The sequence below is a fragment of the Schistocerca americana genome, chromosome 1 (genome assembly GCF_021461395.2).
Source record: "Schistocerca americana isolate TAMUIC-IGC-003095 chromosome 1, iqSchAmer2.1, whole genome shotgun sequence".
In the NCBI taxonomy this organism is placed as follows: Eukaryota; Metazoa; Arthropoda; class Insecta; order Orthoptera; family Acrididae; genus Schistocerca; species Schistocerca americana.
The window spans coordinates 172494028-172508127 of record NC_060119.1 but is presented as its reverse complement, the minus strand read 5'-3'; the positions used below and the strand labels follow the sequence as shown (position 1 = coordinate 172508127).

The following is a 14100-nucleotide window of genomic DNA, read 5'->3' as shown; positions in this document are numbered from 1 at the left end:
TGAGGTATATCTTTCTGTCTAACCATGGTAAAGCTAGAGAGATATATTAAGACACTGATTAGAATTTCATAATTCCACTTTGCTTGCAGTCCGTAAGAACGTTATTTGTGTTGTGCACTAGGCCTACATCCTTAACCTGTAAGAAGATAAAATTGTTACATCACATGTAATACCTGTCGATATACAGCTAAAAGTGAATACTTGGTCATAAGATACCAAACTCTTATTAGCTGTATATTTTACGGGAACTATTAAATTTATACAGAGACGTTAACTGTAGCTTATGACCACCAAAAACATACACTTATGAAAGAAGATTACAATCCTCCAAACAGTCCACGGTAACAGCACAGTCTAACATAACAGTCACGACACTTCGCCTCAATTTTGTTGCCTACCGCGCCAGCAGCGCCCCAAGCGGCCAGTAACTTAAACTGTGAGTTCAGCGCGATCGTGAATGCCAATAGTGGTTGTTTATTTTGATTCCTACAATGGTTTTTTACAAGCAGGAGCGTTTGTAGCGCAATAGATTCCAGCAACAACAGGAAGAAGACACCACAGCTGTCTTTTTTTAGGTTACCTAAGCATCTGGAGAGGTATATACCATCATGTTACTAAACTGTACCGTCAGGATTCACTTGCAAACTACATGTGTTTGAGTGATTAATGATTCGTTTTAGGAGCAGAAAATGGCTAGTCAATAGCAGACGAGAAGACCTTGTGAAAAAAGACCCAGTTTACCTGTGTAATAGTATTAGGTTTTGTTCGCTACATTTCGAACAAAACCAGTTCATTCATACAGGCAATAATAAACTCGTGTGGAATGTAGTACCCACACTGTTTGACATCCCAAATAAGCCACTTCAGCTGACGATGAAGAGGAAACTGCCACAAAGATTCGACAATCCACCTAAAGCTGTAAAACAGTTCTATGACACAGAAGCAGCCAGTTCAACTCTCCATGTATCAGTGCCAGATTCGTGTGAATCGTCAACACAGACCTGCTTTGACGGTGAAGTGGTTACATTATGTGCAGTTATTCGTGTCTTACGAAAGCGTAATGTTTGGTATGTATTTCATTCACTTCTGTTGTTAGTCACTTAATTTTCCTTGCTTCCTTCGTGTGATGACATTATTTTGTTAGCACCTTGTTCGCTGACAGATTGTTTAAAAATTATTCAAATATTTGGTTTTGCGTGAAATGTAATGTAATCAGCTCATTATAATGTTTTCAACATATTTCTCCAACTATTTGGCAGTTGCTTGTCCCACTTAGAATAATATAAAGAAGGAGGTCGTACTTGTGGCAACAGGCGACAATGACAAACATTGTAGGACTATAGAACGAAAAATGAGCTGTCGGTCGCTTTTGTATGTAGAGGTACATGTCTGTGCTTCTTACTTGTGAATATGTTTGTTTATATTCTTTTGATATCAACGTGTTAAGCTGCAATTCTATCCAAAGTCACAAGTGTTTCTTCACGAATGTGTTGTAGATTGCCACTCGATTCATGGTTTTTGTCCATACTTGCGCTTATTTTAGAATCATTTTTAGAAATATATATGCCATCTGATACTACATAAACTCTTGGAGGCAATAAAATAACTCAAATATTTCGTAAATTACGTAGGAAATGGATGCAAAACAAATATTTTGCTTACGACGCGTCTGACGTTCACCGTACGTGCCGCTTGGAGCGCTAGTGTCGCTCCATCTGTCAAACGGTAACAATTTTTACAGCAGTGAGTGTCGCGACTGTTATGTTTGACTGTGGTAACAGTCAAAATTGTCTTTGTTCATGATCAATGTTTAGGCATACCAATATTAACAAAAAAATTGCTGGAAACAATTTAAATAGAACGTTTTGTTTCACTGTGCACCTACATCACATCTACCGATTTCCGTTCCATTCGGATAATTTATTCATGATGCGTCTTTGTTTGTCTTAGAGGTTACTGTAGCCAACAGCAATCTCAAAAAACCGCGACATATGAGCGTTCTCACCTCCATGGTTCCCACAAAAATTTTCGGGGAGGCAGGAGACCGAAAAAATGGAATGTCCTGGAAAAAACGGGACGAATGGACGTCCTACCCGCAACCCATCCTAGAATATTACTCAAGCTCGGGAGACCCGTACCAACTGGGACGTCAGGATATGTTGATTGTATAAAATGAAAGGCAGCGTGAATGGTCGCAGGTTTGCTTGACCCATGGGAGAGCGGACTGGCAGACGCTTCGAGATAGACGCAGATTATACCGTGAAAGCCCGGTTAGAAAGTTTCAAGAACCAGGTTTAAATGACGTATCTAGTAATATACTACCTACCGTACCCGTAGGGATAAGGAAGACACTATTAGTCTAATTACAGCGCGCATATAGTTGTTTGAACACTGTTCCTGCGCCCCATGCGTGAGTGGAGTGGGCAGAAGCTCTAATTAGGATACTATGTTACGTGTGACGATGCTTATACAACACAAGTTATCTATTGGCAAATAAACCCAGTTCAATTAATGGGGAGTACCGTCTGCTATGCTCACCATTGTGAGTTTTAGTGTAGAAATGTTGCCGATTTCCATCTCTCTACTTTGAGCAACTTCAGTTACAACTGGTTTCAGGAAAAATAAATATTTTGTATTTTATGAACGTCTGACTTCCCTGATAATTAAGGTTGCAAATGACACACAATATTACAAAAATCGATGTTTGAAGCATTACTTATCTTATTCCACATTTTATACAGCCAGGCTTCTGTAGTACGAAGAGATTAGATGGTAAATTTCCACTGTTGGTAGAATTGTTTAATGCGAACTTTACGTGCGTTATTATGAATACTGTATGTAGTATTTTTGTGTAACGATTGTTTGAGTAGTATTTTCGTCAACTGAAATGCTACGTAACTTGAAAATTGTTGTTGTTAAACACATAACTGTCAATAAGAGACACAAAGCTGGCAACAGGCTTCTTCCGATCGGTAGCAGAGGTAACTAAGGTAACTTGAGAGTTGAAGCTGACTACCTGTCATATTTTGCTCATTGTTAACTATTGTATAATGATGTAAATAAATGTGACTAGACAAGAAGTAGGTTCAAAATATTGTATGCTTTTTAACGAAACTCTTACTCTTAACCTCTTTTCCAGTGACAGAAGAAAATGCATTCTTAATTCCAGCGCGTTATAAGTGTAAGGGCGCTGGAAAGGACACACTGACTGGTCATGGATGTGCTAACTGTTGTTCAGACCAAACTGAGCGCCGAAGACAATGTGGTTTCAGTATCCTTTTCCTTAAATATTCGTTTTCAGCCTAGCGGTGATTGCCGGAAACTTGTTTACGGAACGCCCCCTATGTGAAGCGTAGCGTGCAGTGACGGAGGAGTTACTCGGACGTGAAGCCTAGTATCTGGCAGCAGTGCAAAGACGGGTATACTTTCGCGTCAAGATTTGAATTGCAAGTAAATGCTTTGTTGTTGAAAGAGGTAAACTTTATTTTTTACGTTGGGATTGGTTGAGCATGCTATTTTAATGCTAGCGTTTAAACTACAAATGTTACGTGATAAACATTTTACACGTCGCATCTTTATTGTGCGACGAACATGAGGCGCTAACAAAAAATGTACCGGAACAGTCCTTGTTTTCTTTGCTGTTTGTGACTGTCTCGAGGATGAAACTAAGAAAAATAAATATGCATTTCCATAAGCTGTTGACAGAAATGAGATTTTTTTCTATTTTATTAATTATTTCAGGTAACTTTTAGACATGACGTACTTCCTTCAGTATTTCAGAATTTGTGTTTATATAGAAGTGTTAGGTCAAGCCAGTTATTTCACTTCTGTGGAAAGAAAATTATATTTCATGAATGTATGGGGTTGGGGAGGCAGTTAAAATTCGTAGACATAATTGGAGCTATTTCAAAGAAAAAAACAGTTATCTGGTAATAGAACGGTGATAATGCTGCTTCAGTAATATAAACACTACAGTGAAAACTAAAATTTTGAGTGGATGTTAAACTGATTTCTTGTATGCAATACTGTTTATCACCTGCTTCTTTATTCATTGAAAAATAAGTGTGTTGCTATATAGGTGACCAAACTTAAGAAAACACAAAGGGAAATATGTAGAAGATTATTAGCAGATTGTCCAGAGAGTCATAAGATTGTGACTTAAAGGGGGAAAATAGCTACACTGTACCAGTTTACTAGGAAACAGTTGAATGCCAGCAATTGATGTTAGCTTCTGAGTACAGTACTGTGCTTAGTGTAGTGCTGCTGACCAATTTGAGATGCCACTCTATTACTTGCAGTTCATATTTTCCCACAGGCATACTAAGAGTTGTGGAACTAGTTAAGAGAGTTAAATTTTTAGTTGTTGGACCTGAATTCTTTGATAAACAAAATTATGACAGTTTAAGCACACATGTAGAAGGAATTGTCATCTGTGAGTGCAGAGCAATGTTATTTGGTTATTACTTGAGTTAGGTAATTCAAGCAAGTCTGTATTTTTCTGTGTAACTGTTGGCTAGTTTCGTTAAATACAGTATTTGTAATTTGCTTTAATTGTGCAACCAGAAAAATATTTTTATACTAACATTTATGATTACTTGTACTCTGGATCCATTTGCCGGTAGTATAAATAAAATTGAAATATTTTTTAACCTCATATTACTTTTAATTTTTTGTTTACAAATGTTTTAATTGTGTCAGCAAATGACATGAAGTACTTTATAAAATCCGTGAATTATTAATACAGAAGTTAGTAGAGTTATATAATTACCATTCAAGAAATATCTAAACATCAAGATAAGTGCTAAGCAAGAATTTAGATGGTGTATGAAGATCATAAATAGTGACTGTAGTGTCTGTGAAAACAGTTGGCTACTGTTCTTTTAATGTGTTGTTGATAGTTGTATTGTAATTTGTGACAACTATTTTATGAGGTAGCATTTTGGGGTCAATGGAAGTGTCTGATTCCACCCGTCTGCTCTGGCCTGTGATGTAATGATGTTGTCATGTGTGAAGTCACTATGGCGCGGTGTTTTTGAGTCAGTTGTGTTTGTAGGTATTATGTTGTATTTGATGGTTCTCTCTGGTGGTGGATGTTGACATGCTGAGTTGAACGTGTGGTATTTGGTTCAATTGAGGTTTGGTTGTCATCGTGCTAATGTGGTTTTGGGTTAGGGTAGTTGGTGTTTGGCGTTTTTGTTATATCTGATTAGTTTGGTGTTCATTGTGCAGAAAGAAGCCTAAATTTTCTTATTGCTTTTTGTTAGTCATGGATATGACTGTGAAGTTTAAGAGTGTAACATTACAGTCAGCAATGGACGATGATATGTCATCTTTCATACAGTTTCTGCAGATGTTCAGTCTGGTGCTGTGGCAGCAATGTGAGGTTGCTGAGAGTTCTGACAGCTTGGACCAGGGCCATGTATATGTGGTGGTGTTGGTGCAATAATATGTGGTGCTCGATAATACATGGTACCTGGTTCGAGAAATCTAGATTGGGCATAAGGGTGATTGTCTTGGTTACTTTCTGTTTTTGTTGTTAGTCCTCTTAAGAGTTTTTGTGGCAATAGGACTGGTATGAATGGAGAATTATTTTGGATCGATTTTCTTTCTGCTGAGAGGTTTGTTCGGAGAATGTGAAATATAGTGGGAAGTTGGGTGGGCTGGAGGTTGTTGAAATTGGTGAATCACAGTTTGGTAAGAGGAACTTAGGGAGGGGCAGTTCTCGGCTCGACTTGGTTTGGTTTGTGGATGTGGTTGTGGTGGTGTTGGGGGGGGGGGTGCTGATTGTTTTTACAGTTTTACAGTCATAGTAGGAGAAAACTAATGGGGCTGACTGAGAAATATATTGAGGGGTTAGTACTATAATTTGTGATGCGTGTTTGTTATATAGAGGTTTGGGGAGAGGTGTTATAATCATTTAGTAGTTTACCACAGTATTGATTTTATGACAGTGTTCTTTTTTTGGGGGGGGGGGGGGAGTAGGGAGGATGTATAGGGTGATGGTGGTGAGTTGAATGGATATTGGTTGTGGGGTTAATGGGGCGAGTTTGGGGGGCATTTAGAAATTATGTTGGAGAGAACCAATTTGGTTGTAGCTTTTAGGTGTAATTGGTTTCCATGGTTTTTTTTTTTTTTTAAAAGGATGATATTGGGTGGGTTGGGATTGGTTTATGGGTGGGAGGTTGTGGGTATTCAAGGAGATTTTTTTATATTTGGTGTGTGTGCATGTGCTTTGTGTGGCCAGCCTAGGCGACATTGCTGAAGGCTTTTGTTCGTAAGTAATTTTTCTTTGAGTTTTATTGTGTAGTAATTGTGATATCTTGTCTATGGTAGGTCTTTTTTTAATTATTATTATTATTATTATCATGTAGTGAAAATGGAAGTATTTGGGTGTTTGGTTGCACTTTTCGGAGTTGTAGGTGTTGTCTTTTTGGTATTGATAGCTGTGATTGAGCTATATAAGTAAAGTGAAATGTCAGATTCCACTTTTTGGCATTGTGGGTGTTGATTTTTTGTATCAATAGCCTCAGTTGAGCGATATATGTCAAGGGCAATGTCAGATTCCTGTGGTTTTGTGGGTGTAGCAGGCCCACCCCTTCTGAAGAAGAAATTTTGTTAAAGCTAAATAAAGCTTTGGTTTGCAACTGGATGGCTGATTTTTTAAACCTCTTCAATTTTATACAGTTGATGAAACATAGCTATATTCAAGATTTTGTTATATATTAGATGGAAGATCATTTACACACATGAACAATAATGAACCTAAAATTGAGCCTTGGGAGCACCTTGCATGAATTCTCTCCTGTTAGAATTAAATCACTGGACTATATTGGTTGAATTATTAAGTACAGCGTAACATTCTTCTGTTTAGATATGACATCATTCATTTTTTGACTGCACCAGCAGTCCCATAGAACGTGAATTTATATAGGAGAATACTGTGATTCAAACGTTCAGATGCCTTAGATAGGTTCCAGAAAATACCAACTGGTGCCATTTTATTAATTAATGCTTGTAACATTTGGTGAGTGAACATGTAAATGGCATTCTCAGTAGAGCAAAACTTCTGAAATCCAACCTGTCATTTGCTGAGGATATTATTATTGCTAAGGTGAGATACAGTTCTAGAATACACCACCTTCAAAATTTTGGAAAATGTTGTCAGACGGGAAATAGGTCGGTAGTTATTGACATCTCTCATATCACATTTCTTAAATAGTAGTTTGACAATGTCATGTTTCAGTCTTCCTGGAAAAGTGCCTTGAGATAGTGCATTACGTATGTGTGGAAACAACTCTTTAATACTGTGTTAGAAACACCATCAAAACTAGATGAACTTTTATTTTTGGGAGAATATATAGTTTTACTAATTTCAGGGGAAGTTGTTGGCATACATATGACTGAATTTTATGAGAGATATTTTTTAAACATACTGCTGTTATTTTCTGTTGAACTGTTTCTCCCTATAGTTCCTACTGTTTAAGAAAATGTGAGTTTTATATATATATATATTTCCTACCTGTGACTCATCATTTGTAGCCCTTTCATTCAGTTCAGCAGTGATTTTTATCCTGTTCTTTGGCTAATTGTCCTGTGTTACACTACATTCCATATAGTTTTAAGACTGTTGGAATTATTGATATCTAATATTAGGTGCACATTCCTTTGTGTTTTAGTAACCTTTTTTAGTAATTTGGAGTAGTTGTAACTACTGCAAGATCTCTAAAAGAGGAGCCTGGGTACCTTCTTGATGCTAAACTTCGTCAAGTTTCTGAGCTAGACACATTCATGCTTTAGCAATAATATTAAATGTTTCCACATAGTAATGATATTAACAGAAATAAACTCTCATTTTTGTTGTATATGGATATAATAGCTTAGGGATTCTTTAGTGTAATTGTATTTATGAATAGACAGTTGGACTAAAATATAGGACCATTGCTTAGTCTAAATGAAGTCAAACAGTAGAAAATCCGGAATGGAAATAGGAGCTATTAAGCACGCGCACACATGAGTAACAGTCTGCCCTGTGTCATATTCTGGTCATCTAAATGAATTGCCTATTATCAGTTGTCAACAATGATCATCACATATACCTGCTCCTAACACTGACTGATCATGCATACTAAAATTTTAACACTTATGTTAAACACGTGGGCCCTTACAGTGAATGTGGAAGATAGGCTTCAAATAAGAAATCAAATACTGAATGAATTTTATTCACATTTAACTTCACAAAAATGTTCATCGTATAACCCACAACTTCTTTTCTCTCCCATTTGTCTGTCGTGTTAATCGCAAGAATTCCTCATCACAAAACAACCTTAAGTTAGTAACATCACAAAACTTTCTAAAAACAAGGAGTTCTGTGAACTGGTAAGTTGAAAGGTTTTTAAAAGACAGTTTCTGCAGCCAGTTTTGCTTCAATAATAATATCAAATGGAAAAAATGGACACACTTCTATAATTTGTAGGGAAAAAAATCATATGATGTACATTTTCAGTTACTATTAAAAACAGCTGTGTTGCAGGCTAAAAGTGTTTATTGTTGGTAAAACGTTAGTAATTCAAAGCTTAATAGATTGTGTGCTGCTATGTAATTTTTTCCATATATCTGTTTCTTAACTGAAACATGTCCACGAAGCAAGCTTAATGCAAGGATGGGTGCGCACATCTAGAGTTCTGGCTCTGGTTGAAAATGAGAATGATCATGCATTGTTTGTTTTTCTGAGTTCAAGAGTGCCCCCTCAAAGTTTTACTGATCTGACTATTGAGCGAACATTGCCAGTAGATGCTGACTTCAGGTGTGAAATAGGTGATGTTTCATTTTTGTTTTGTTAGTTTTCCGAGTGTTAATGTGATTCATCATTGACACATTATGTAATTATGGTTGCTGTTTTTATTTCAGACCCTGAAAGTAAACATCAAGATGGTGTTGATGTGTATGTCAACATATCTTCTTATAAACTTAAGCTCTTATTTGAAATGGTGCCTGGAGTGAAAACAAGCAACTTCGTTGGAGAATTATTCAGAGTAATGGAAGGTAACAATTGAGTTTTCTCAGTGTAGCTCCTAATTGGTAGGTAATTGTATAAAAAAGAAAGATTGGAAAGGAGAGAGAAGGAAACCTAAATATTTTATGATATTTTTCATGTTTTGATGTATGAATATGTCCCTTTTGTTTTTATTTCTATGTTTCAGTCTACAGTAAAAGGAGGGGCCCACCTCCAGAATTCCAGTGGCTACGCAAGTATGCTGCAGATAATTCTTACAGTGCCTTAGTTAATGTTGAAAAACCAGTAGATGTGAAGGAAATACCGCCTGCAACCAAGGATGACTCGTTGGCCACCTCTGTAAGGATTGTTATTTTATAGTCTAATTTAATATTATTGACAGTGTGTTACAACAAAAAGTAATTCTTGTTAATTTATGATGGGTGGTAAATAAAATTGAAAGTAAAGAGTAATATGGAATTGGTACATATTTATTGCAGTTTGCATATGATACGGGATTCAGCATCAGATTTCAGATTTTCCCCAAATTACTCAAAACTTACAGCATGCTTACGAGAAATAAGACAGTACAAGTTTGGGATGGTGACACATTCAGATAATTTTCTCACTTTGAACTCAAATGTCTAATGTGAATGTATAAAAAAGAAAGATGGCAAAGGAGAGAGAAGGAAACCTAAATATTTTATGATATGTTTCATGTTTTGGTGTATGAATGTGTCCCTTTTGTTTTTGTATAGATTTGAAAAAAATTACACATTTTCACATTAGTGTCCACATTTGTAGAAAACAAATTCTGATGCAAGGTACACAAAAAGTGTCATTGGCAAAACTCCTCATTGTCATCTACCACTGGAAGACACATGAAGAAGAAGAAGAAGAGAGGATACAGTGTATGCCTTTACCTGTTTTGATAAGATAGTGGAATGTTGCATTTAACCCTGAATAATATTGACACTGATCTCCTAGTTTGGTGTAGAAAAGTACATTTGTTTTAAAGTTGTTTGTTAGTCAATAGACAGTTGCTTAATGAAAACCAGCATTCCAGGTTTGGTTGGTACTTAATTCAGTTTTCTTTCTAGCTTGAACTATGGTCAGTCTTTTTTTTTTGGGGGGGGGGGGGGGGTGGGGTGTTAGGGCTCACATCATCTCTAACAGTTCCAAGCCATGTATGTTACTCTATAGTGCTATGTTGCAAATCAGCCTTGGTTAGGTCTGTGGTTATATTGAATTCAAAGCCCCAAAAGCAGTTGGTGGGAGCAGCACTGCTAGTTCAGTGCAGCATGGCCACGGGGATAAACTGTTTTGGCGATGGACAGTTCGGGAGTGGGGTGGGAACAGTCATATGGAGATGGCACCAACAGTGAAGAGCAGGGAGCCTATATATATATGGTGAAAGTGGGCAATTTCTAGAGTGGGAAGTTAGCAGTCAATGATCTGAAGAAGCTGGTCAACTGGCAAACAGTAATAAGCACAATGGTTTTTACTACTTTTTTGGCCTTTTGGATATATATCGTGCAATGTAGAATTTAACAAATAGTCCATTAGCAAAAGCTTGCACCTCCATTGGTCAGTACTCTGTGATGTTGTCAGGACGACAGGAGTAGAACACATTCAGATCTCTTTCGCGTGACGAGGTCACCACAGATAATGTATTTCTCTCACCAGTCGTAATCAGTATGATTTTTTTAGCTCATGTACATTATTAAGTTAAAGGGACTGGAAGCATTATCATTTGTCAGTGGTTTGTCTGTCTACCATTAGGAAAAATTAACATCTAAAATTTCCAAAAGAAAAAAAAAAGACCAAACTCCGGCTATATTTCACATCGTGTATCTTAAAATTAACAGCACTGATCGTATAATTACTTACACCATTGAAGAATCATGTAAGTCAATAAGAAACTTTTATTTTAATTTTGGTGTCATTTCAATTAGTGTACAAAAGTTTGGCTAAAATTTTGTGCTTTTATCTGTGTATTTAAGTACTGTTTATTTTGTGGTCAGTACAATAACAGTTTCTTGCTTCCATCCCAAATTTATTTGTAGCACTGTTGGTTTATGTGCTCTTTTAAGTATTTATAGTAATAAGTACGCTTAGGATTCGAAGACAGGTTACTGCACTGCATTTTATGTAGTAGTGACTGAAAACTTGTCATAGTTCCGTCAGCAGTGAATTTGTGATATAGAGGTGAAAGATGAGCAATTGAGGCCTTGAAATTTGAATGTGTGCCACTCAACTGTACATATTCAGTAAAGGCCTAGAAGCTGTAAAATAATTTTCTTTGTAGGAACATGACCCGCTGAATCGACACTGTGTGAATGAAGGTGCTCAAAGGTGTGTTCATGTTAAATTACTGCTCTTATGTGGGTATGATCTTTTATGAAGGTGATGGTGTATCCCATTTATCAAAAATAATTGCACAATACAAATATGTCTGCATTCATTTGTTATGGAACTGGCTTATCAGCTGAAATGTATGATAGTCTGATATGAAACCAGACCTGAACACAGAAAATGGTTTCCTACAAATAAAACTGCACATTTAATACCATGTTAAACAGATATTCTTAAGATTTGAGTATTAGACGTAAGAAGTAAGGAAGTTCAAGCTGAAAAAAGAAATAGTGCAGAGATGTTGAACCTTTGTACATCTGTGTGTCATTTTTTCCCAGAGAAATCTTTAATAAGGCAATGGTTTACCATCAAACTAAGTGTAGAACTAAGTTTTGGTATCATATATTACACTTTCTTTTGTATTTTTGTTCATGTTTTGCACGTGTGATAGTGCATGAATGAATGCATGTGTGTTTAAGATTTGCTAGTGCACTGAAGTATGAACTCTACCAATTAACGAAGAAAAAAACTAAATATTTCCATATTAATACTCTTGATTTGCAACCAGAAATAGACCATTGAAACAGTAATAATAAAATACACATTTTTAGTTTATCTAAATAAAATAAAAATTAATGTGATTACTGCAGTTGCAAATTCAATGCCATATAATTTATATTACGTGCACGCTTCGTAACTTTTAGCAGAATGGAAGCTGAACTCAAGTTGTCTGATCACTGCTTTCTTAGCAAGTCTTTGATGTTATTCATTTCAGGAAATAATGACTCACAGGCGTAATTAGATAATACAATCAAGGTAGCAAATGCCAGCATTTGTCTGGAATTGAATTCAACATTCTGATAAATTTAATGTTGGCTTTTTTGTCATATTGTGTGATGGTCCTTCTGATAAGTTTACTTTCAGTTCCTTTGTTGCTTCAATAAATTTTTGAGTTCACATTGAACTAGACTGGAAATCAGTCAGCTGGAATTCAATTTTTTCAGTTCCCAACCAAACAAATTTAACAAAGTTCAGTGTATTCAGTAAAGCCACATCTAACTTCATAGTAAATTTTAGTGTTTTCAACAATACTTTGAACTGAGAAAATATCGATGCAAATTCTTAAGTTGTATGTATTACCAAAGAAAGTTCCTTGGTGACTTTTTCTTGGTCTGGCTTTTAGAGTAAATCTGAATTGCTGATAGTTTTTAAATTTGTGAAATACTTGTACTTATGGGAACAATATCGCTGTTAGAAACTGGCAATATCATCCTTAAAAGTGTGAATAAGATTTATCATAGCAGTAACAGTTTTGTTTGTGCCTTGAAGATTTATGTTCAAATCATTGAAACGCTGGCACGTGCGTAACGAAACGTCAGTTTTGTAAGCCACATAACATCCATCAGCTGTGAGTATTGCACAGTTTTCTCTCATTTGGAAAAAGCACGCCGATTTCTTCTAAAAAAAATCCACAAATCTTTGAGTTTGTTGCCGTGGCCAACCAGTGAACAATGTTGTACATCATTGGGTCAGGGTACACAGAGTTGACATCACCATCATTTTTTTATTAGCTTGCGACAACATAAGGTTTATTGTTTTTGTGAATTGTGGTTTATTAGTCTCATAACAGACATAATCATTTGACACAAGTACATGAAACACATCAAAATTGTGGTAAAACTTCACCATAAACATATAATAGCTGATGTTAACAAACAGCTTCAGAATAATAATACAATTTGTTATATATACAGACAATAAAAAATTTAACACTTAATTTCCCATTGCTTAAATTATTATTTCATCCTCTATGAATTCTTCTACTAAATAGCAGCATTTCTCCCACAGAACCTGATTAACTTTGTTTTTAGAATCTCTGGCTTCATATTAAATATGTTTTTGCCCATGAACTTGTTATGTATTGTCATCCCCATTTCCTGTGGAGTCCGTACATATAATTTCAGTTGTTGTGTAGGTAGCATAAAATTACTTTTATTTCCCATGTTGTATGTGTGGTTAAAATTATTTACCTCAATTATTTTTCTGCTATGTGGGAAGATTATTTCATCATAAACGTGTATGGAGGGAACAGTTAGGAGTTGACATTTCCAAAATAGTGGGCAACAAGATTCTGTTTGCTGTACATATATATAATAATTTCTTCTGCAGTTCCAGTATTTGAGAAACACCATTTGGACGTCTACCATATCTAATGACACGTTCAAAATAACTACGGCCATTATATTGTCAAGGGAAGCAGAACCACTCTTTGCACCCAAGACTTCTTGATGTGTGATGCAGTGGATTTCTAGAATAGAATGTCCATTGTTTGCTTGGAATAAAATAATAAAATTCTTTTTGGCCAGCATATTGGGAACACACTGTCATTACCAAAACAATTTTGCTTAAATCTGTTTCTTTTTCAGTAAGTGAATTTTTAACAGTTGTACACATATCTGGCTTAGTAGTTGCTGGCAATGATATTATCACAGTCAGTTTTTCTTTGATGTCATTTACAACGCAATATCGAGAAAACATAGTTAAACAAGCAGATTTAGTAACTTCTGTATTTTCATAAAGATACTGTGAAATATAAGGAAATGACTTGATGCCTTTCATTCTTTTTTTCTTTTTCTTGACAGCGCTGGTACGACAGTACTTGTTAAAATACCTAATCATAGATGCTGTCTGTTTATTCCTGTTTTAATAGAACATACAATGCATTCCTATTGCTCTGGTTCACTTTTTTTGAC

The 14100-nt window shown here is 35.9% G+C and overlaps 1 protein-coding gene across 2 annotated transcripts in view; it reads left to right on the top strand.

Moving 5' to 3' along the window:
* Window positions 1-2803: 2803 nt before the first annotated feature.
* LOC124596023 (inositol polyphosphate 5-phosphatase OCRL) overlaps window positions 2804-14100 on the top strand; it is a 99042-nt gene continuing 87745 nt past the window's right edge. Inside the window, exons 1-5 of one of the 2 annotated variants that reach the window (XM_047135387.1) lie at window positions 2804-2990; window positions 3140-3271; window positions 8634-8814; window positions 8908-9042; window positions 9201-9352. In XM_047135387.1, the coding sequence (XP_046991343.1) occupies window positions 3215-3271; window positions 8634-8814; window positions 8908-9042; window positions 9201-9352 (525 nt within the window). In that variant the 5' untranslated portion in view covers window positions 2804-2990; window positions 3140-3214. Of the gene's footprint in view, window positions 2991-3139; window positions 3272-3385; window positions 3475-8633; window positions 8815-8907; window positions 9043-9200; window positions 9353-14100 lie in introns of those variants that run through there. The other variant, XM_047135912.1, reaches the window with a different exon arrangement.